The sequence below is a fragment of the Nannobrachium achirus genome, assembly GCF_963921795.1.
Source record: "Nannobrachium achirus genome assembly, chromosome: 18".
NCBI classification, from domain to species: domain Eukaryota; kingdom Metazoa; phylum Chordata; class Actinopteri; order Myctophiformes; family Myctophidae; genus Nannobrachium; species Nannobrachium achirus.
The window spans coordinates 5,833,292-5,858,537 of NC_137825.1; the positions used below are offsets into that span (position 1 = coordinate 5,833,292).

Sequence of the window (25,246 nt, forward strand, 5' to 3'; positions counted from 1 at the left end):
ATATATAATTATTATTTTATTTTTTCTTGGACTATTTAATGAACTCTTGTATTAGTTCTGATTCATTTATAAATAAGTCAACACCTGTCATATGAAATGCTATTGCCATAACTTTACATTAAAATGTGTGTAACCAATTGTTGTTTTGGTTCTCAGCCATGGTGTCATTTTGTCATTTTGCTATGTGAGGCGTGGGGAATCACACTGGCCTTGACCTTTTCCCCCCTCATGGACCTACCTGTGGATTATACCACAACCTTTTGTGTACTATGTGGTTGAACTTGACACTTACCTCATATAGATACTGTATGTTCGGATGGATATGCTTTGTGTAATTACATGATTCTGATTCTAGCAACAGCATTTCTCATTTAGAGGTTTTAAAGGTGGGTTGCCAAGATGTCTTCCCCCCTACAACATCATCAGGTATTATGATTATACTTGGAGGAAAGGTTTTTTTCAAAAAAGTGTACAGAAAGTGTTTAAATTATGTTTTTATGTGGCCACACCCACCAGTTCATTAAGTATGCCTGGTTGTCATGGTGGGTGGTGTGAGTGACCCACCTGAAGTTAGCCACACCCACAGTGTTGTTGTACTTGTTGAATGATAAAAAGGTGAGGGGATGATGTCATTAAATCTGTGTTTTTCGATCGTTTTTTCGCTTTCAGGAAGAAACCAAAAATACACAGGGAAGACATATTTGCATATTATAACCACAACTGGGGGGTGTGTTAATAATGTTAACTCCATAGACACATACAAAACAGAAAAAGTACAATATATGGCTGGCACCGCCTCTTTAACTATAACAAATGTACATTAAATGATATACATGGCCAGACTTATATAAAATTCGTCTGGTTTTCCAGAATATTATAACGGGGCCAGTTGGACCAACGAAGCATCAGAATAATTACATGACACCGAAATGGGAGGCATGACAGTATAGCTCAAAAGTGAAAAACTAGTGCTGTCAATCAATACACAAGACCTTGATTTGAATCTGAATGAAAAAATGAAACAATGTTATTCTACAGATGGGTTTATTTATAGTTATATGCACTGCAGTGTTCAATGAAGATGTTGAACAGTCACATTATTATTGCGCCAATACCGGTGAAATATCGGTCAATATATTATTGGTGAAAACATGACGGTCCACATCTGTGAAAAAATATTGGAATTATCAATATGCTAGCGATAATATCGTGCATCACTAAAATGAACACATTATTAGCAACTTGAGCATCTGTGACTTAATGAATTCATATTTCATCGATGTTTCAGTTGCATTGGTTTGCTTTGATGAGGATGAAGGTTCCCATGGCAACCCCCAGCATTCCCAGGGTCAGCCCCACCCCACAGAACACATCTGGACCCATGCTGGGTGGAGCTGGAAGGTCATGGTCCACATCTGGAGAGAAACACACACACACACACACACACACACACACACACACACACACACACACACACACACACACACACACACACACACACACACCTGTGGTCGTCATATGAGCATACAAAAGATGCCAAAAATGGCATCTTACTACTTCCTATTTTAGTTACTTCCTGTAAATGAAAATGTACTGGGTGATGACAAAGCTCAAATCTTCTGAATATAAATGAATCTTGATTTCGTTCACATGTATGTGTAATTCCCAAACTGAGCCGCAGTTCAAACATAGCTGATTTTAATTACAGAAATACTCCATTTTGAATCCAGGCACCATGAAATTTACCTTGTAAAACTGTTGACACGTCTCTAAAGGTCCCCCTAAGTATTTTTAACATATATTTGAGTCATATTAGTTTGAAAATACATAGTTACATTTGAGGTTTATACATTAATAAGATCAACTGCGGCCATTTTGGGAAATAACTTCGGAAATAAAGTTGTCCGTGAAAATGACGAGAGCGAGCGAATCTCTCCTGCCTTGTTTCGGTGAAATGCAAGGCTGGACACGCCCGTTTCCTGATCACCACGGCCGCACATTAGACAGACAAGAGCAGCGGTGGAAGAAGTACTCTTATTTTGTACTCAAGTAAAAGTATCAACAAGTGAAAGTATCGATAATGCAATGTAGAAATACTCTGTTACAAGTAAATGTCCGTCACGCATTGTGAGCTTGTAGATCGGCTCATTTCAAATGGCAGAAATGTATAGTATTAATGTATGTTTTGTAATAATTCAAATCTACAAAGTATTTTTTTAATAACTTTATTTATTTTGTTAATAACTGCAGGGGAGCAAAAGTAGCCTACAATGTTTTCTTTTGAGATGTAGTGGAGTAGAAATAAATGTACTGAAAATGTGAAACACTCCAGTAAAGTAAAAATACCTCAAAATTGTAGACCCCTAGGCCTACTTAAGTACCAGCATTTGAGTAAATGTACGGTTACTGACTGCAAACGAGCCGATTAGAAGGAGAGCTTGTCGCGGTTATCTCCGCCTCAAAGTACATCAAAATTGTACTTAAGTACAGTACTTGAGTAAATGTAGGCTACTTAGTTACTTTACATTCGACTCACTGCAGGCTGCAGAGATGCGAGCGGCTCTCATCCACTCAGACCTCGGTCAAAGCGCTTGGTTTAATGTTTTATTTTAACTCTATCTTCTAATTATTATTAATTACCCTCACAAATAGTCGCCCTGTCCGGCTGTCCCCTTTTTATCTTATTTTGTCATGATGATTTGTCCCAGGAACGGGAAAGAAAAGTTCCATAACAAATCACCGAGTCACAATGGCTTGTTCGTCCCGCACATGAAGCTCTCTGTCCGCAAAGCCTGGAGCGAAGTCAAGACCCGCCCCTCGCGACTGTAGAAAGTGTGCGACTCATGCGAGCTCTGTTTCAGCATGAATACAGCGAAATCAGTCCAAAAAACGATTAGGTTTCGTACGAAACCATGTTTATTTAATACCGGAGGACAAGGTCCCCCTATGGGATAACAGCGCCATCTGGCGGTGCAACAGAGTAAAACTCATGTACTCCCGTACGAGAAATTATCATTTGTCGGCAGGGCTGTCAATCACAAACGAGGGCACCGCCCCCGAGTGTATATAAGCCCTGTGGGCTCACCTAACTTCCTCTAAAGCCGCACCTCTGCGCCCGCAACTAGCGAACCGAGGGGCTTTATTTCGGGGGACCTTGTCCTCCGGTATTAAATAAACATGGTTTCGTACGAAACCTAATCGTTTATTGTCATACCTCCAGACAAGGTCCCCCTATGGGAGTCATACACTCCCCGAGAAGCCATGAACCGACAAGACTGTCGTGCACACCGACCGTATCCGGGAGGAGGTCCCGTCAACCGACGTGACCCCTTTGGGACTGATCCGACCCAGACCCACAGGGCCTGGGCGTGTACAGACAGAAAAAGACCCTGACAGACCGAGGCCCGCCTTATGCACTAAGGGCAGACACAGGTCCGCCTTATAATTACTGCAGTAAAATAAGGGCAAATCCAGGGTCCCCCCCCATGTATCCTGGAGACAGTAGCCTACTGCTCCAGGAAGGGGAGAGCGCCGCCCCACTACCTAGTAGGAAGGGCAGCAGCACCCAGAACCGTATGCGCCATAGCAGAAGGCGCAACGTCCAGGTGATAGTAGGTTGCAAAGGTAGACGGCGAAGACCAATTCGCCGCCGCACAAATCTCCTCAATGGAGACCCCTTTGGACAACGCCCAAGAGGTAGACACACCCCTAGTACTGTGGGCTTTAAGCGCCACCGGCACTTCAGACCCAGACCGGGTGTAAGCCAACCTAATTGCATCCACAAGCCATCTCGACAGAGTGGGTTTGGACACCGCTTTTCGCTGACTGGCATTCAAGACCACGAAAAGCTGAGAAGTAGACCTGCTGTCCACCGTCCTGTCACAATAGGCCTTCAGGGCTCTAACTGGACAAAGACAATGCAGACGCCTATCCTCCTCCGAAGCAAATGGAGGAGGATGGAAAGCCGTCAACTCAACAGGTTCCTTCGGGACCACACGGTTCTTAGGAACAAAACTCAAATGAGGTTTGAGAAGAACCCTAGAGTCATTATTGAGAAACCTCATACAATCAGGGCTCACAGAGAGCGCATGAAGATCGCTCACACGCTTAGCCGTGGACAAGGCAAGCAAAAGAGCTGTTTTGAAACTTAAATGTTCCAAAGAGGTCCTTCCAATCGGTTCAAAGGGTGCCTTGCAAAGGCCCACAAGAACCACTTGTAGATCCCACACAGGAAACAAGGCTCTGGTCACAGGTCTTAAATGGTCAACACCATGCATGAACTGGACCACCTCAGGGATTTTAGAAAGGCTCATACCTGCCACCCCCAGGTGGCAGGCATCAATAGCCGCTAAATAACCCCTCAGTGTAGAGAACGCCAGACCAAGGTCCAGGAGGTCCTGCAGGAAATCTAACACCCTCTGGGCCGAAGCTAAATGAGCCACCACAGGTGGCTCCTGTAGCTCACACCAGTCCAGAAAGGCATTCCACCTTCCATCATACACAGCCCTAGTAGAGGGGGCTCTAGCACTTTGAATAGTGGCTACAACCGTTGGTGAGAAGCCTGCTGCAAGCAGGTTCTCCCTCTCACGGGCCAGACCCACAGGTCTAGGCCCCGTGGGTCTGGATGGAAGATCTCGTCCCCTGCCTGACGCAGCAGATCCCTGTGCACGGGGAGCCGCCAAGGGGGTTGAGAGAGCAGTGGGGTGATCAGAGACCTCCACACTCCCCTGGATGGTGTCACCAGAAGAACCTCCTGGTTGGAACATCTGATCCTCTCCAGCGTGGGAAGGATCAGTTCCAGGGGTGGAAACGCGTAGAGAAGACCTCGTGGCCATTCGTAAGCAAACGCGTCCAACCCCAGAGGAGAAGGCCCCCTCACTGAGAAGTAAAGGGGGCACTTCGCGTTCTCCTGGGAAGCAAAGAGATCCACTCGAGGTTGACCGAACCTGGAGAAGATCTGTCTCACCACCGCAGGGTGGAGAGACCAATCCTCGTAACGAGGCTCCCCCCTGGACAACAGATCGGCGCCGCCGTTCTGAACGCCCGGGACATGGGAGGCTCTGATGGACCTCAGCCGAGGCAAGCACCAGAGGGTCATCTTGCGCGCCAGCCGATCCAGCACGCGCGAGGCTAGGCCGCCCTGTTTGTTGATGTAATACAGGGCCGCCGTGTTGTCCGTCCTGACCAGGACATGACAACCTTGGAGAAATGGCTCGAAATGCTTGAGCGCCAAGTAGATCGCCATTAACTCCAGATAGTTGATGTGGTGTTCCAACATGGCCGGGGTCCACAGACCCCTGGCCGAACGCCCCTCGTGGGTGGCACCCCAACCCGAGCGGCTGGCGTCCGTGGTGATCACCTTGCGTGACACCACTTCGCCCATGGAGACCCCACATGTCAACAACGCCTGGTCCCTCCATGGGGCCAGAGCGTTCATGCAGACCTGGCTGACATTCACCTTCCTGTACCCTTGCAGGGGAGGAATTCTGAGCGCCAGTGACCACCGCTGGAAAGGTCTCATATGAAACCTGCCCAGACGCAGAAGTTGCACTGCTGAAGCCATCAGACCAGCCAACTTCATGCACTCCTTGTAACTGACCACCTGGTTCAGTTGGAAGGAGCTGAGACAAGTCAGCAACCCGTCCACCCTCTCCGGGGAGAGGCGGGCGGTCATTGTGGCCGTGTCCAGAGATATTCCTATAAAGGAAATCTGCTGGGAGGGTGACAACATGCTTTTGCCAAAATTGACGTTGAAACCCAAGGCCTTCAGGTGTGATAACACCAGATTGGTATGGCGCGCCGCTTCTGAGCAGGAGGCGGCGGAAATCATCCAATCGTCTATGTAGTTCGAGAGGGAGAGAAAGGACGGGACCGTGAGGTTCCGTATCCGGGCACGTATCCGTCTCCGCTAGACACCGGGCCGGAAGGCGCGGGTACACCGACGGAAAGAGCGCTTCCGTTTCCGGCGCGCTCATTTCCGTATCCGGTGGGAGAAGGACACGTGACCTCCGAGAAGCCTCGCTTGTTAATAATACAGGCGGCACATAGCGTGGAGCCCGGGGGACAGGATTTATCACATAAGTAACATAATCCCCGGCTCGGGGAGTTGTGTTTACGCTTAAAACCTGATCTAAGGCCTTTATATGCTTCCGAACGGGAAGACGAGGCCGACCCTGGGTGTTGTTCATATGTGCTGGCTTCTTCCCTGACGCTAAGACCAAACTCCTGTCCTGAGCTAGAGTCGGCATAACAGTGCCGCTCGGTGGAGACAGAGGGGTATTGCACACTAGTGAGACCATACCATTGTGAATAGGAATTAGCTTGTCTGGGAACATTTTGCAATGAGAAATATTCTGCTTGTACCCTGTCTGCATGACTGGAGAAAGCGATATTTTCTGAGTAGAAAGAAAATCCAGCCTGGACTTCTCTACGCTGGCTAGATTCATGCAAAATGGGGTCGTCTGTACTAAGGCAGGTGGGTTTGAAATAAACAGGCATTGTTTCATCAACACACTTTTTAATACAGGCACTGGAGGAGAGCACAGAGGAGGAATAAACATTACTTTCTTGGCATAAGAAAAATTGTTCATATTGTCCAAACGTCTGCGCTTGCAAGGGGGGGTCCCCTGAATTTTCAGGGGGACCCCGCCAGAGTCCAGTGTCACTTTCGCGGCGGCTTCCCACGGGCTTTGTGGGAGCTGGCCGGTATCCCATGCCTGGGAGGGTGGCGGGATTGAGAGCGGGCCTGAGCCCCCGCTGCAGTGCGAGGGGGTCCCGCGGAGGAAGAAGAGGGGGTCCTAGGGGGATTGTTTGGTTTCCCCTGCTTGGAAGAAGAGCGCCCCCTGTCAGCCTGACCAGGGGCCTTGCTCCGTCCCTGTCTCTTTTCCTTTCTGGGTTCCCGGGGGTCCGTCGTGGCCTCCAGGAGCTCCAGAGTGATCTTTTTATCCGCCACTTCCTGGCGGAGAAGATCCAGTCCACCGCCCATGAGGGAGGTAGGGTGGCCGGGGAGGTCCTGCAGGACCTTCTCGGTCTCCTCTCCGGATGTGCCAGGGCACTTCACCTTTTCAAGCCACCTGGCACGTTCCGCCTGGATGCAATAATCCATACCGTGTCCAAGCCACTCGATGGCGTGGACATTCAGGTCCATCAGCATGCGAAGTGACTTGTCCATCTCCTCCACCGTTTCGTCAGGCACCTCCCGCATCTCGCTAAGAAGGAGCCTGGTGGAGGAGAGCAGCAGCTGGGTGGCGTTCATCGTCCGCGCTGCCAGCGCGGAGGATCTGTACGAGTTCCTAACCCTGGACGACTGCTTGTCATCGTGAGAAACGGCAAACCCAGGCGGCTTCTTCCCCACAGACAAGATGAAGGGACCGCGGCCTCCAGGCCCGGCCCGCTCATAGCATGGCTTGACGCTCCCGACGAGGGACTGAGCCATCAGCTTGTCCATTGGAGGACACAAGGGGATTCCCTCCTTCTCTGCGTCGCGGCAATCGACCAAGAAGGGGAGCTTGGGGGGGTCCTTGTGTGTGGCCCAGGTTGAATGCAGGGCCTCTGCAAAGCCTGGGACCATAGGGAGCTTATCCATTCGTTGCGGGGGAGAGGCTTCCACATCCTGGCCTAGGAGGGGAACTCTAGCCCGTGGTCCGAGTGGCGCTTCTCCGAGCGGCAGCTCCAGGCCGCAGCGGATGGTAGCACGTTCCAGCACCGAGAGCTCATCCATGGGGATGGAGTCTGGGTCTTGTGCCGCTGCCCCTCTCGCCCCAGCCGGCATGGAAGGGGGGAGAGAGGCAGAAGGGGCTGGGGAGGACACGGCGGAGGTGGAAGCCTCGGCATGAGGAACCACCCTGGCCGCGCCTCCGCCCTGGCCGGAGGGGAGCGTGGACTCGTCTTCCTCCGAGTACTCACCCTCCGTGTCCACCTCGTCCATGTCGTAGTCACCTTGCTCTGGTTCGTCTCCGTCGCTAGCATGCCAGGAGACGGGGCTAGGAGGCCTCATAGCCCGGAGCTGGGGGACGGAGAAAGAGAGCGGAATGTCACCGACGACAAGGGGGTGGAATTCTTTAGGGGGGACGGACCAAGTTGTAGCTGGCGGTGGTACAACGTGGGCGGTCTTGCATGTTCTCTTCTTGGGCACGGCACCAGTCGAGCCCGTCGGAGAAACAGCAGGGATAGCAGGGGCAGCAGACCCGCTAGCCTCGGGGCTACCGAAGCTAGCTGAGGGCGAGGCCGCTGGAGGCCTAACCACGTGGCGAGAAGCAGCGCTGTGGCGTACAGCGCTGTCCGGCACACGAGGAGAGGTGTCTGGGAGGGGGACGGCGGAGACCGTGGTGTGAAGGCCGTAGCCAGCGCCAGCGATCTCACAGCGGGCCTCGAGGGCTGGAACATTATACTGGAGGCAGTCAGTACAGTTCACCCCCGTGGCCGGGGCCGGAGGGGACAGAGAGGCCAAGGCGTGTCCTACCCCCATGCAGACAATGCAGAACGGATGAGTATCTTCATTGGCGATGAGGCCTTTGCAGCTGGGAAGGCCGCACTTCTTCGGTACCCTGGCTAGCAGGCTGCTAACCGTGGGTCGACGAGCCGCCATCGTGAGCTAACCGAAGCTAACCGAAGCTAAGCTAGGGCAGGGAAACACGTGGCAGAACGTACAGAGAAGAAGCAAAAGACTCAAAGCGAGGCGAAGAATACCGAACTGTAGGAAGAAAATAGAAGTAGATTCTATCGTACGGGAGATAATCTATAAAGGCCAGTGGCCGACTTTCCTAGTCGTCGCTTTAGGCTATACTTTACAGAATTAAAACTTTTGGCTGAGTTCGCGACACTCTAGTTGCTGTAGCGCAGAGGTGCGGAAGAGGAAGTTAGGTGAGCCCACAGGGCTTATATACACTCGGGGGCGGTGCCCTCGTTTGTGATTGACAGCCCTGCCGACAAATGATAATTTCTCGTACGGGAGTACATGAGTTTTACTCTGTTGCACCGCCAGATGGCGCTGTTATCCCATAGGGGGACCTTGTCTGGAGGTATGACAATAAACAACACAACGTGGGATAGCATCAGTGGTGCTTTGGGATTTTCTTTTCAGGGCGGACGGTCATTTATTGACGTCACGTCCGCGGCTCTAGATTCTATTTAGAAAGAAAGGATGTCAGCAGATCTAATGGTGGGAAAACAATAACGATGTTTTCTAGTCTTAATTAGGCTACATTTGCATTGTTACTTAAGATTTTAATAGTTTGTTTCATTTAGAAAATACAGCGCTGCAGTAGAGAAACAAAGTTTGCCTTGAACGAATCTCAAACAGTAATGGAGCCATGTATGAGGACACACACACCTCGACACATCCACATGCAGTCACCGCTGGAAACTTGGCTTGTGAATCTAGGGGGGATGAGCTGCTCACCACTCACTGCTGTGTCCTGCTTTATACAGTGGATGAGCACACTCACACATTGACCACTAGAAACCTTAGATTGGGGGGTTGTCGCAGCTCTCGCGGGGGGATACTAGCATGCCCGCGTTTACACGCTCGTGCACCGTTCAGTGCCGTCCGTGCGTGTGCCTATGGGAAATATATTGACCACACGGCGCTCAGTCGCGTCCAGCCTCGAAAGCGCTACTGGATAGCATACATATCGTTGGTCATGGTCGCTGACAAAGTTATGTATTTACTTTATTATTAGGGTATATAATATCGTAATTCCCACGGCCAATTCTACACTAACTTCCTTTTGGTCACATGACCAAGATTCCACAAGTGACAAGTTGTTTCTGCTCGTCACTTACCGAGGCGGCTGGGCGGTGCTTCGGGAGTTGGGACCACCTTCTTCCTACAGCTCCCAATACTTTTAGCTTAGCAGATTAATGAGGGAATCATTCACTTTGTGATGCAAGCATGAAACTTGGTCAATATCCATCTTTATATTCAACTTTAATACATTCATGGGTCCTAAAATCAATGCAATTTGAGCTATAAAGGAAAAACAACCTTTTCTGGACAGACATCTTGGATTTCGGGGGCCGCCCTATTGGTATTTTGCGTGGCCAGCGCTATTTTTGAAAAGAGTGGGATTTGAAGAGTAAATGTATGCAGATGTTTTGGTACCAAGTATATGTCTGTATCTATTACGGTTCTTGAGATACAGCATAGTCAGTGCAGATTAATGGCTAATTTCATAAGAATCGTTCACTTTGTGATGCAAGCATGAAATTTGGCACAAATACTCTCTAAGGGCCACTCTTATGGAAAATGATGCTAGCCACTCAAAATTACAACACAGTGACCTTTTTTTGTTTCAAAATGGAAGCCACCTTGTCAGAGGAGATCTTGATATAATAAGAATAAGAATCGTTCACTTTGTGATACAAGGATGACATTTGGCGCATTTACTCTGGAAAAGGGCACTGATCACTGAATAATTTGTTCCTTTTTTCAAAATGGCAGCCACCTTAGCGGAGCGACTGTAGATGCGTAACTATGAAAACCTGGCACATCTTGTCCTTACGTATCGTGTCCGTAACGCCTCAATGTCTATAGCTGCTGACCTGTTTGTTGACATTGTGACATCACATTGTTGTGATGTCATCAAAGATCAAACCCTGGATATCCATGAATCCATACATGGAGAGTTGGAGGCGACTGGGTCATCACCTAGATCTCCATATATGGAGCTGACCTCTACATCTCATTCCCAGATGATGCCAGGTTAGTGAAACCACACTAAGCCCATATCTGGGAATGCCCATACAATAGCTTCTGACCTGTTTGTTGACATTGTGACATCACATTGTTATGACATCACCTCATCAAAGATCAAACCCTGAATATCCGTACATGGAGTGGCCCTTAGATAGTATTTGTGCCAAATGTCATGCTTGCATCACAAAGTGAACGATTCCTATGAAATTAGCCATTAATATGCTCTGACTATGCTGTATCTCAAGAACCGTAATAGAGACATGTACTTGGTACCAAAACATCTGCAATATCCAACTTATATTCAACTTTAATACATGTATGGGTCTTAAAATCAATACAACTCGAGTTATAAAGGAAAAACAACATTTTTGGACAGACATCTTGGATTTCGGGGGCCGCCATCTTGGAATTTTGTGTGGCCAGTGCTAATTTTGAAAAGAGTGGGATTTGAAGAGTATATGTGCCAAGTTTCATGCTTGCATCACAGAACGATTCCTATGTTCCGATTCCTCCTATGTTCCGATTCCTACATTAATCGGCTTAGCTATTTCAGGGTATAGTTGCATTGGCAAATATTTTCACAATTATGTCACAGTTCTTTTGACACAAAGTAGAGCCCGTTCTGTTACTTTTCCTTTAAACGTATAATCAGCACACTAAAATATGTATCTGAAAACATTATAGGTTATATTATGCATCTGAAAAATATTTATCTGAAAACATTATAGGTTACAAAAATATTCATCTGAAAAATATGTATCTGAAAATATTATAGGTTATAAGCCATGTAGAAGCAAACATGCTTAGCTGGCCGTCTCTGGACGATTTTCAATACCCAAACTTGTCTGTTGTCTGTACTCCCTACTCTGTAAACGTCATCAGTCGGTGCCCAAGTACGCTACTATTCCAATCCTCAAGTCTGCATCTGAGCAAGTAGAGACCAAATTCCTCATGTGGACTTGATCCGCCCGATCCTCCCACTTTACCAAGTCTGCTATGGAGCACACTTTCACCGACTTTTCACAGCAAATTACCTAGAATGCCTTTCTCCTTAATCTTCTTCTTTTTGTTTCTGTCAGGCTGTACACTGTAATGCCGGCAGTACGAGTAATGCTGCCCACAGGCGAGGCCAGAATGCTGTTCACCTCATCGCAGCATTTTCGTTTTTCGAAAAAGTACTGAAGTAAAAGTAAAGATACTCTGTTATAACTAAATGTCCGGAATTCAAAATGTACTTGAGTAAAAGTAAGAAATGTATATAAAAGTATAGAAAGTATATATTTTTTGTTGAAAATAGCAGATCTACAAGCTCACAACGCGTCGCATCATCTATGTAAAATAGGGCTAAAGGGGTTAATGTATATTTTATAATAGTATTATTTATATCTACAAAGTAACTAGCAACTAACGTTTTGAAAGTAAATGTAGTGGAGTAAAAGTAAAACATTTGGATCCGAGATGTAGTAAATAAAAGTATTGGAAATTGGCAAGTATCAAATAAGGTACAAATAACAAAAACCTTTACCTAAAGGGGTACTGTCACCTAAAGGGGTAGTGTCACTTTAAAGAGTCATCTTAAAATATGAGTTAATATTTTTATGATGTCTTTGTGGGAATGCGCAATTAAAAGCCAATCAAATTAATTGACCGTACTTATGCCTCATTCACACTACAGATATATAGTTGAACGTTTTGCTTGGTAATTTAATGTAATCTCAATGGAAACCAGCTTTAAAGATACAGGAGACGCTCCAAGCAAAGCTTTGAAAGCTTTAAAGCTGGTTTCCATTGAGATTACATTGAATTACCAAGCTAAACGTTCAACTATATATCTGTAGTGTGAATGAGGCATTAGACTACTTACTGTACTGGTCAGCTGTTGTTGGGGGGCGAGGGGAAGATTACACTGTGACATGAGTTTCAGACTGTTTCAGACTGTTTTCAGAGTGACCACGTGACCTACTGTATCATACTATTATAATTTCGGGGCGTGTCAGCAGGCCTTTAAAGTTATACTATGCAACTTTTTTAAATTAAAACAAATCTTTTTAAATTAAACAAATCTTAATTTCATCTAACAATTAAATCGCTAAAGTTTTAGAACACCCACTCTGTGAATTTCATCCCCTAAAGCCTTCTGTAAATATGTTTTCTATGATTCTGGCCGGGGACCGGATTTCGCGGCAAAATTACGTCATCATACACTACCGGCCAATCACAGCGAGGGTTATACACTGCCGGCCAATCACAGCGCATCTTGCTGACCTCTCAGGAAGTAGCTTGCCTCAACATAACAACAGCATATATTTGGGTGAAGGAGTCCGTTTCTCCGGAATACCTGAACGCACAGGAACCAGGGACCCCTCTAAAGATAGATCTCGGCGAGGTGCAGGCGGACGCGGCGGTGTGAGGCCCGGTCCGCGGCGAAAAACGGCCGAAAGACGCGGACGCGACCGTGGTTTGCTATACAGCTACTGACCACTAGTTGAGCAACTTACACAGTAGCCTATAGCTTTAAGTACAGTACTTAAAGGCCGCCAGACACACCCCGAAATTATCATAGTATATTACAGTAGGTCACGTGGTCTCTCTGAAAACACTCTGAATCAAATGATCCCATCTCCCTGGGCCGGGGAGGAGGAGACAGACAGACAGCCTCTTACTGGTCTGGAGAAATGCTGATAAACACTGCATTTCCATTTCATCAATATATTCTTCTTCAAATCACTTACTTACCCCAACATTGTTCCTTATATTGAAACTATTAACGTTATGAGAACACATTCTAACACAATTAACTTGAGCTCTCACTCAGCCAGCCACGATGTATGAATGAGGACCAGCGACCAGTGACCACCGTGGCTTTATAGTTTCAATATAGGCTACGGATACAAAATCTTGGAGTAAGTAAGTGATTTGTTGGAGGGTAGATGAAATGAATAGTTTCAAAACCACTGTTTAAATGTTTCTCCTTGTCAGAATCAGCCTGTCTTTTCTCTTCTCTCCGTTTTCTTAGAGTGTGTGTGTGTGTGTGTGTGTGTGTGTGTGTGTGTGTGTGTGTGTGTGTGTGTGTGTGTGGCGAGGCGACTCAAGCGAGCGTGTGCGACTGAGGACAGAGCGGAGTAAAAGCTAGCGGGGGCTACGGGCAGCAGGGGTAAAGGTGGAAAGCCCCCCGCTTTTAGAGCCCTGCTTCCCGGCGAGAGGCAATCCCCTCTCGGTGAATTTTATCGTTTTCGCCATTTTAACAATTAAACATAAATAAACATATTCTCATGAACAATGGAGAAGTAACAACCAGATTTGGGTGGAAATATAATTTTTATATGCACAGATTTATATATGAATTTGTGTCTTTTAGCTTTAGCTTTAGTGCTAGCCCAGTAGCCCTGTGGGAGCAGAAGTTGCTTTCTGATGGCTGCGAGAGCGACTCTGTGGGCGATGGGAAGAGAATGTACATTGTACAGACATACAGTAAGTACAGTCAATTAATTAATTTGATTGGCTTATTGCCACATTCCCACATTGACATCATAAAAATATTAACTTATATTTCTTTAGGTGACAGTTCTACTTTAAGTAAATGTAATTAGTTATTTTTTAGTTACTTTGCTTCCTAAGTTCGGGTATGAAAATCGGCCTCTGTCTCTCCCTAAACACTAGCCCTGCTGGACACATGCAGTTAACACGGCCCTGGGTACTAGCTGAAAGGATAAGAGTTGTATTCAGGGTTAGGGTTAGGGTTATTCAGGACAAGGGAGGGCGATCTCTTTTGGTGTCCCAGTCCTGGAGATGCGTCCCAATGGGGACGGAGTGCCGTCAGGTGGCACCTGGAGACAGGGACACGATTCTCCTGTGGGGACACGAGTCGCCACCCCACGGGAGATTCACGCCCCATCCCCTCCCCACCTGAAAAGGAGGAAGGAGCGCCGCCAGGTAGCACCTAAACAAAACCTTAATCCTAACCTCAGTAAAACTAACATGGGTGAAATGCGAACCTGCCGATGCTCCGTCCCCCCACGGGTGAAATGCTAACCTGCCGACGCTGGTGGAAGTTAACCTGGTGAAATGCTAACCTGCGTCCCCTATGTAATTCAGAAGCTGCCAGGAGCTAACCTCACGTCACCAGACCTTCCACCTTGGAGGAAAAGCCAGCAGCCTCACACACAACACCGCTTCACGGTAAGAGAGAGAGACAGACAGACAAACAGACAGACAGACAGACGGAGAGAGCGACCGCATTTACGCACCGCCCACTGATTTGCAAATTAAATTGCACAGCAATATTATTTCATAATGACCTAAACATGGTCTGATCGTAATAAATGTCATCCCTTTTGATTTTGAAACAGACACTTTGTTGTTCTTATTATGATATCTTTATGCGTTCTAATACTATTGCTTGTTTTTATTAGTTCATAATTTCATCCTGATGCTGTGTAGATAAATTGGTCAAAATATGCTAAATAACTCATTGTGTGGAGGAAAAACCCCACAAAAAAACTTTTTTTTTTGCCTCGCCAAATGTTTGGCTCACCCGCCGCATATGTCTTCCAGGTCATCCCCCTCCCCCCTTTTATTAAGTTTGATTTCATGATTTCAATCAATTGTTAAATGAGTCTACTTGGATAAGCAGCTATTAAACTAATCGACTTGCAGTGTTGTGCCTGAACGCGTTCAATGAACGGTCGTTCATGCACTCGTTCAAATTTTAACCTGGTGAAATGCTAACCTGCGTCCCCTATGGGAGGGGACAGGGACACGAATAGATATCGCCCCTTGCTATTCAGGACAGTCTTCATTTATGGACATGGTTTATTTATAGAAAGTGTTTTATTATATATCAGGACAGTGTTTTATTAAATATCAGTACAGTGTTCTTACCCCACATCCTGGTCTCAGGTGCAGGCAGTGACTGGTGGTTGACTGTACAGCTGTAGATGTCTCCCTGCTCTGGTGTGAACTTCACACTGGAGAACTGGTAGAAGGTTCCATCATCTTTGGGGTATGGGACGGTGGTGGTGATGTCAGAGGTCAGGTTGAGGTTGTTCCTGGTCCATGTGATGGTCACTGGTGCAGGATAGAAACCAGTCACATGACAGATGAGAACGTTGGACACTCCCTCTTCAACAGGGCGTTTGGTGTAGATCATGGAGTCAGGAGCTTCTGTAGACACATCAAATATAAAGACACAGAGACATTATGTACATCATCAAAGACATCATCCAGCAGACCCAGGGTCAGCAGCCCCACTCCCGAGCAGGGCCCCGTACTACCAAGTAACATGGCCATATTGTAGACAAATATTAGTGGGAGCACGTTAGACCCCTCAGAAAATTTTCCGAGCCAATTGAATTTTCAATATGGCGGCCATTTTTCAAGATGGCCGGCACCTCAGTGCAGCAGTTAAGTAATATAATGGTTTATTTGGTGATACATGCATGAAAATTGTCATGAGCTGTCTCAAAGGCTCATTTGAAAAGAAAACGCCCACAGACACTTTAAATTTCAAGATGGTGGTCATTTTTCAAGATTGCCACCACCTGAATGGAGCAGTTAAGCAATATAATTGTTTAGTTAGTGGCACAAGCATGCACATTGGTATGTGCTACTTGAAATTTCTATTTTCCAGGTGGCCGCCCCCTGGATCGTCAAAAGATCCATTGTCTCAAAGAAATGTATGTATTTTTCATTAAGGACTGTTTGGTGTATATTTTATTTTAGATCATGCTAAAGAATAACTTTTAACACATCAAAATACAATTGTGTTGATCATAGATAGATTAGAAAAGAGTGAATATCTGCACTACCATGGCACAATGGTGATACATCACTGCTGTTAAACTCAGAATGGGGTTCAATGTCAGCGAATTGAAAGTTAGTATCCCAAATGCTGTCTAATTTACCCCAAAACAGTTAAATAGTCGCACCTGAATTGACAGGTTGTGCCAGTGCGGGAGAGCCGAGCCAAGGTTAATGGGGTTTCAGTTATCCGGATGGTGTACAGATCACACAGGATTTAAATGGCATTGGATGAACGATCAGACTAAGTGTAGGGTTAAGGCATGAACTTAGTTTTATCCCATACATCAAAGTGTTTTGTAAAAGGTGCTACAAGGATCTGCCTAAGACATGGCAGAAGCCATCATAACAGTTGAGAAAACTAACTGGGACAGGTGTTTCATTTGTCAGCAGGTCACCAAGGAAAAACAAATTCAGCCGAGTTTATTCAGCAGAAAGCACGATCGTACTGGTGATGATACCATTGCAAGAAATATTCCATTATTTCGCAAGATCAATGCTCTGCCTATCTTACTTAATCCAACCCGAATAGATGAAGGTGATGGCATAGAACGCACATTGACAAGACACAGAGCAAAATATCATTCAAGCTGTAAACTTCAGTTCAACAACACAGAGCTGGAAAGGGCCCAAAAGAGAGCATCTACTGCTGCTGAAGTCACCAAAGATACCAAAGATATCCATGTCAAGACGCCAAGATGTTCCCAGCCCTCAAAGCGACATCCACAAATGCCGAGCCCATTCAACTGGGGATGGGTGAAACAGGACGAGGAGTGGAAAGTCTTCTGGACACCACTTCCACCTATTGCGGAGAGTTGTTGGGAGTTGACCAAATACGGGTGCAGCAAGGCATGTACTGGAAGGTGTAAGTGTTCAGATATGGACTCAGTTGCACATGCCTATGTAGTTGCCCCTGGTAGAACCTATTTGCATTTTCTTTTGCCAGAGTTATTCCCTGTTGTCCTCTGTGTTGTAGGTTTCTTTCTTTTCTATTGTCATTATCATCAATATTGGCCATACTGTCTCTCTGCTATGTATGTTTACCTGTGATCGTAGTTTAGACATTACGCTGGCTCTCTGCCTTCTATTGATTGACTACAAAAGTTACAAAGGCTTTTGAGGTCATCCAAATCCATCCGCGCAAATTAATTATCCGCCCATTATCCAAACGCATTAATTATATTATCCAATTTATATATCCGCATCCATCCTCATCTGCAACTTCCAAACTATTATTATTGTAGCGGCCCCTTTAACTGTGTCTGGATGTCACGTGATGATGTTGGGTCTTGCCGGGACTTTGGGGGGAAGTGGCGTCATGTTGTTGTGTTGTCACATGGAAGCTGACTGTACGACGTTGAGAAGCTACATGTTATTATTACTGCTGAAAGGAGCCTCTAATAAATGTGACACTAAACCGTGGAATACGTCTCTGCCTCCGGTTCCTGAGATCACTACATTATTATTTTTTTCTGGTAGGCTATTCCCCGTTAGTTTTCTTAGTTGTGCGATCACAGAAATGCATTGATTTAGCCTACGGAATGACCGTTCGTCTTTTATTTTTATTTTTTTTGCGCTGATGCAGACAGACAGGCAGGCAGGCAGACACACAGAGAGAGCGAGAGAGAGAGAGAAACAAACACACGGCTGGGAGAAACAAACACACGGCTGGGATGTTTAACTTACCTATACTGTACAGTACTTTGCAATATGGAGCTGAGAGAGATTCACTTTTTAGCGCAGCGCGACCATAGAGGTAATGAGGTATATACTATATATATATATATATATATATATATATATATATATATATATATATATATATATATATATATATATATATATATATATATATATACACATACATACACACACACACACACACACACACACACACACACACACACACACACACACACACACACACACACACACACACACACACACACACACACGTGTAGTGTACCCGTTCTTACAACCGAGTGAGGACCGGAAATAGTTTTTAACCAACAGAGTGAGGACATTTTTGGAAAGTGAGGACATTTTTGCGGTCCTCACTAAATTTAGGGGTTGTGTTCAGGGTTAGGTTTAGGGTTAGGGTTAGGGTTAGGGTTAGGGTTAGGGTTAGGGTTAGGGTTTAGGTTTAAGGTTAGGGGTTAGGGTAAGGCCACAGGACTTGCATAAAAATGAATGGAAGTCTATGTAATGTCCTCAGTATGTAGCAAGTGTGTGTGTGTGTGTGTGTGTGTGTGTGTGTGTGTGTGTGTGTGTGTGTGTGTGTGTGTGTGTGTGTGTGTGTGTGTGTGTGTGTGTGTGTGTTCATTGATGTCAAATTGAAGTTCAACAGTTGTTAACATAGTATTTCTGTACCTTGTTCCACTGGTGGGTTCTTCAGACCGGTGCGCCTGGCGTCCAGGTTGTGTTTGCAGATCTCCTGTTCAGCCACAGCTACTTGATAAGCGTCTTGGTAGTTAAATGGATCTACAAACGTAGGATGAGGCTCCACCCCCTTCCTCTGGTTGTAGTCAGCGTCCCACTTCACTTCACCATCCAGACCAAACATGAATTCTTTATTTATGTTTTTATCTGAGTCTGAACAGCCTGTGACTCTGATGTCCTTGTGTACGACTGGAAGGAAAACAAAGATGACAATACATAAAACTTAAAATGACATGATCCGGCCAACAGATAATAAAACACTCAAACAAACAATAAAAATACAAATGTTTATATAATATTCGGAAATAAATACAAATGTTTTATAGAAACAATTGCCTATATTTTAATAATATTCTGAAACATGTTTTGAAACATGTATAGGCTACTATTCTGAAACAAATAATTAAAGAATAAACTAATTTTAATGTATTGTTTTAATAAAAATGTACAAAACCTATGTACATCAGCAAAGGCCAAGTGACCTTAAATAACATTAATGCAATGCCTGATTGTCCTACAGTATCTGTGGCATGTGCCTGGTAGATATCATAACAACACAATTATAAACATATACTATAGTTCTATAATAACATAACTGTGATGTACAGTACTCACCACCTGGGATGGCTTTGACATGAAGCACACAGGAGAGGATGAGGAGGGTGGCTGTAATCTTCATCATCACGGATACAACCCAGCTGAACTGAAGTGATCAATAAACAGTGTTTACTGAACTGAACTGATCAATAAACAGTGTTTACTTCAACAGAACTTCTGGTGACTGAGGAGAGGAGGACGGAAGATCTGTTCTGATTCAGAAAAATCAGCCAATCAGATTAGAGATACAGTGTTGCGTCATCTGTCTCCAAGTAGACAACATTCTTATTTTTTGCAGGTAAACATAGTTAATAGAGTCAGAGGGTGTGTAAGCAGGGGTCTGCAATGATTTCCAGGCCAGGGACCCCCTTATAGCTGAGAGAGATGAAGCATGCAGGGACCCCCTTATAGCTGAGAGAGATGAAGCATGCAGGGACCCCCTTATAGCTGAGAGAGAGATGAAGCAGGGACCCCCTTATAGCTGATAGAGAGATGGAGCAGGGACCCCCTTATAGCTGAGAGAGAGATGAAGCAGGGACCCCCTTATAGCTGAAAGAGAGAGATGAAGCAGGGACCCCTACCACATATCGTATCAAATTAAACTCTTTAATTGATTTCATAGATATCTTCAGAGACTTGTGTAGCATTACGTTGGATTCATGTTAATGTGTATTTCAGTTAACCAGTATACTTAGAAAACTTGTACTTGGTCTGCTCTTTTTTCCCACTACACCAAACCTCTTTGGCGGAAATAACGTATCTACAAGCTCACACGGCCTCTTGCTGTGAGGTGTCAGGAGCTTGTAGATCAGCTATTTCTGTCTAATGTTTCCCTCAGAAAAGGTTGTTTGCGTTCAAATGGTTGTTGTAAAAAAGCATCACACAAAGATTTGCCGGCCCCCTGTAGTAACTCTGAGGATCCCCTAGGGGTCCCGGACCCCCTGTTGAAGACCCCTGCTCCAAAGGTAAGGTTTCAAGTTGCACTGTCAAAATAATGTTCTCATTTCACACACACACACATGGTAATATTAATAGTAATATTACACCCCTGAATCCAGATGTTACACAACAGACAGACAGACAGACAGACAGACAGACAGACAGACAGACAGACAGACAGACAGACAGACAGACTTAACCATCCCATAGAGCAGGGGCTCTAAAACCTTTATGCCCTGTTTTATTTTATGGGATAAATGTTTTGGCTACCCCACATTTTATTTATAATGCTATTTCAAAGTGGAAATAAAGAATATCTTAATACAAAATCATACATTATTGGCCTTAGATATGAATATTTAGCAGCAAATTAAGTTAAAGCTTGATAGGCCTATATTATGTTATCAATGAAATGAATAATGTTTTAGCGCCACTGAAAAAGACAAAAACTAAAGAGCTCTAGTGTTCTTGTGGCACAGCTTGCGTCTGGTCTGGAGAATGGGCTTTGATTCCATGCAGCTCTGGACACTAAAACACTACCATATCAATTAAAGCAACTCAAGTGTTTCTGTAGCCTATAGGCTAATAGTACACATGTCTTAATCCAGCTCTCCAATTCATCATAAGAAGGGTTCCATAAGAGATCATTTGTTTCCATGCATTTTACCCTCTCAGAGTAACAAAAACACCCCAAACAGCTCAGCTGTTTTATGAGCCACCTGAACATATTATTCCTGATAAATAACTATAGTTTATGAGCAGTACAATCAGGGCTTCTCTCGTGTGGTAAATAGTAAATGATGCATTCATATAGCGCTTTTAAGGTGCTTTACATAGATAGTGCATTACATTCACCCATTCACACACACATTCATACACCGATGGCAGAGGAAACCATGCAAGGCACCAACCTGCTCACTGGGAGCAACTAGGGGTTCAGAGTCTTGCTCAAATATTCTTTGACACTACAGTAACTCTGGGGGAGCCCGGACCCCAATAGCACCTTCACGGGACCCCACTTTGGTACACGAGCCATAGCTTGAGAACTGCTGCCATAGAGGGAATTCAGTTGTTAGGCCTAAGAAAAAAATTCTTGGGTTTCCGGTTGGCGACCGACCCTATTAAATACGTGCGACCCAGATGATTTTATTGGCATTTGGAGTGAAAATAAAAAAAATTAAAAAATTAAGTCAAAATCCGACCGAGTCGATCAAAAACGTCTTACAAAAAATATATTTGGTGCGACCACATTCGCGAAGTTTAATCAAAGTTTTCTTTCGACTAAAATATCATGTGCGCAAATGTTTTGTTTTACTATTCATGCGTCATTGCGTCAGCTCCGTCTCTCTCTCTCTCCCCCCCCTCAGTCCATCCCTCCTCCCCAGTCCCTACACACACACACACGCAAACACGTGCGTGCTCTCTCTGTGCCTCCGTCGAAAACAGCTAATCTACAAGATCACATCATTCGCGCAAAACCTAAATGTGAATACGCTTGCAGGATCAATCTCCAAAGAGTGTCTGTCGCGACGGGGATAGCTTCGCTGTTTCTACATGTCATCTGTTTTACACCCAACTCTAACCTTAACCTCCATGGGGTGAGTCGGTAAAACCCTCCGGACGAAATGATAGTCTTTCGAAAGAGCAAGATTTTACCATCGCGACGTGCCGTGGCCGCCTCTCTTTTCAGCGAACCACGCAGAAAAGCTAGCCGCGAACCGCACACGGTAGCACACGGTGGTCCCCAAATGATTTTGGGGGGGGTCCCTAGATGACAACGAAGTAATAATTTAAGGACTTTTTAAATAAATTTAAAGACAAGAAAAAAAGAACATTGCTGCATCAAAAGTAATCAAACTATACTATAAAACAAAATACTATAGCCAAATTGTTAAATAATACAAGAAAGATGCAAATGTTGGAAAATAGCTGATCTACAAGCTCACAACTCTCAAAAACATATAATTGGGGACCCATAATTTTTTTCTGGGACCTATTTGAATGACCACCTGTGGGTCCCCCATTATATTGAAAACCTAGCAACATCACTGCAAGTAGAAGGTAACAAATACGTTAAAATGAACATTAATTCAAATGTTACGATTTTGCGATTATGAGGGCAAGTGGCCATGACCTGAGGGCAAGTAGAACATGACCTGTACTTGCCCGACGGGCAAGTGCCTCTGAGACCTTAGTGTCAACCCCTGAGAGACAAGTCGGCTTCTCAAGAAATTGGTAACTCAGGAAAACAGAATATATTAAAAAAGAAGCATATCGATAATTGCCATAGGGAAAAAAAGAAAGAAAAAAAAAAAAAAAACTACCTACCCATCCTTCCCATGAGGAAATAAAATAAAATTCTACCCATCATGCCCACAAAAAAATAAAAATAAAAAATAAAATAAAATAAATTCCCTACCTACTCAGCCCTAAAATGACAGCCAACCGGAAACCCAAGATATTTTTTTTTAGGCCTTATATCATTAAATAGTAACATACAGGGATTACAAATAAATAAGTTAATAACGAGAAAAAATACATTAAACAATGGGGGGGGGGGGGGGGGTTAACTCACATGATTAAAAGCATAAGATGAAGGAAGTCCGATTCCAGTGTGTGTGTGTGTGTGTGTGTGTGTGTGTGTGTGTGTGTGTGTGTGTGTGTGTGTGTGTGTGTGTGTGTGTGTGTGTGTGTGTGTGTGTGTGTGAACTCAACCACTACTTTCACTTCCTGATTCACTCAGTAACAAGAAAAGCACTACACAATTTGGATTTATTATCATTATTCATAGTAATAACAGCATATATCAACAGTATTAATATAACAGTATATAATAATATATATAAATACATAACAGCACCATATATCAACAGTGTTAACACGTACATGGTCTGTGTGAGAAGATAAAGGACAGCAGTTTGCTGTAACATGCAGAATATATTAATGTTCATTTAAGGATTCAGTGAGAGTAATGTATTCATGAAGTGATGTTTATCAAAGTGATTTAGTGACAGTAACCAGCTGTTTATAAACACAATGTATTCATAATGTTTATCATATCATGTAGTGACAGTAACCAGCTGTTTAAAACATGTATTCATAATGTTTATCATGTAGTGACAGACGACGGCTGTCACAGACTGTGGTCACCTGACTAAATGAAGCAAGTTCCAATGAATCCTGTGTGTGTGTGTGTGCGCGCGCGCGCGCGTGCGTGCGTGCGTGCGTGCGTGCGTGCGTGTGTGTGTGTGTGTGTGTGTGTGTGTGTGTGTGTGTGGAAACTCATTTATTTCACTTCCTGATTCACTCAGTAACAAGAAAAGCACTATTATCATTTATATTACTACTGCTATGTGTTGTATTATTACTTTGACTACCAAATCAAATTGCATGTTGTATGCAGTATTAACAGTAAAATAAAAGTATTCATAGTAATAACAGCAGATATACATGGTCTGTGTGAGAAGATAAAGGACATCAGTTTGAAGCCTCTATCAGTGATGTCAGGAGTCCATGAGTACAAGAGAAAAGATGATGTTTATCATTATGATTTAGTGACAACACATCCAGTAATCACACAACCATAGTTATGATTATTCATAAAGAGATGTTTATCATTATGATTTAGTGACAACACATCCAGTAATCACACAACCATAGTTATGATTATTCATAAAGTGATGTTTATCATTATGATTTAGTGACAACACATCCAGTAATCACACAACCATAGTTATGTTTATTCATAAAGTAATGTTTATCATTATGATTTAGTGACAACACATCCAGTAGTCACACAACCATAGTTATGTTTATTCATAAAGTGATGTTTATCATTATGATTTAGTGACAACACATCCAGTAGTCACACAACCATAGTTATGTTTATTCATAAAGTGATGTGTATTACATTATGTTGTGAAAGTAGAATGTATTCAAAGTTAACCTAATTACATTATTTTATGACAGAATACATTAATGTTCATCTAAGGGTTTAGTGAGAGTGTAATGTATTCATGAAGTAATGTTTGTCACAGTGATTTAGTGACAGTAACCAGCTGTTTAAAAACTAAATGTATTCATAATGTTTATCATATTATGCAGTGACAGTAGATGGCTGTCACAGACTGTGGTCACATGACTAAATGAAGGAAGTTCCGATGAATCCTGTGTCTGTCTGTCTGTGTGTGTGTGTGTGTGTGTGTGTGTGTGTGTGTGTGTGTGTGTGTGTGTGTGTGTGTGTGTGTGTGTGTGTGTGTGTGTGTGTGTGTGTGTGTGTGTGCGTGTGCGTGTGGTTAAAAGCCTGAGGCTTCTTACTGGAAACTCAACAAACTGATTTCACTTCCTGATTCACTGAGCAGCAAAAGCATGTTTGATGGGTGTCATTAAAATGTATGTTGGCCTGGTACACTGACTATCTAGAAAATAAAAACATGGCACTGCATTTCAAAAAGGTTGCTGAGCCCTGGTCTATACTGTACATTCACTCTCACTGACCTGCTGTCAGCATTGGGGTTTTATTTTCTATTTATTTATTTATTTATTTATTTATATTTTTGATATGGGATCATACCTCGATTAAAGAAAGATAGACTACTGCATATATCTTGGGCAATAGAGATGATGTGATTTCATCATTGATATGTAATCTATCCACCAGTTTCCCCAGAAGGTTTCACTGGGGAAGTGATTATGGGCATCGCTTCCGCTTGTCAGTCAAGTCAAGTCGCTTGAGTGACACGTGTCAATCAACAATACTGTGGGAACACAACCTGA

At 44.3% G+C, this 25,246-nt stretch overlaps 1 protein-coding gene across 1 annotated transcript; it reads right to left on the reverse strand.

The window, feature by feature from the left end:
* Positions 1–1,130: 1,130 nt before the first annotated feature.
* Positions 1,131–19,687, reverse strand: LOC308303268 (mamu class II histocompatibility antigen, DR alpha chain-like). Its single transcript, XM_080747598.1, has 4 exons — positions 19,550–19,687; positions 18,866–19,123; positions 15,578–15,859; positions 1,131–1,415 (listed from the first exon to the last, which is right to left on the reverse strand). The coding sequence occupies exons 1-4, from the start codon at positions 19,614–19,616 to the stop codon at positions 1,285–1,287; spliced, it is 738 nt and encodes a 245-aa protein (XP_080603724.1). The 5' UTR covers positions 19,617–19,687; the 3' UTR covers positions 1,131–1,284.
* Positions 19,688–25,246: the final 5,559 nt, after the last annotated feature.

Coding starts and splice junctions, on each gene's coding strand:
- LOC308303268 (XM_080747598.1), bottom strand. CDS start 19,616: ATGATGAAGATTACAGCCACCCTCCTCATCCTCTCCTGTGTGCTTCAT. Junction 19,124..19,549: donor TGTCAAAGCCATCCCAGGTG/GTGAGTACTGTA, acceptor TTTTCCTTCCAG/TCGTACACAAGGACATCAGA. Junction 1,416..15,577: donor ACCTGAGACCAGGATGTGGG/GTAAGAACACTG, acceptor GTTTCTCTCCAG/ATGTGGACCATGACCTTCCA.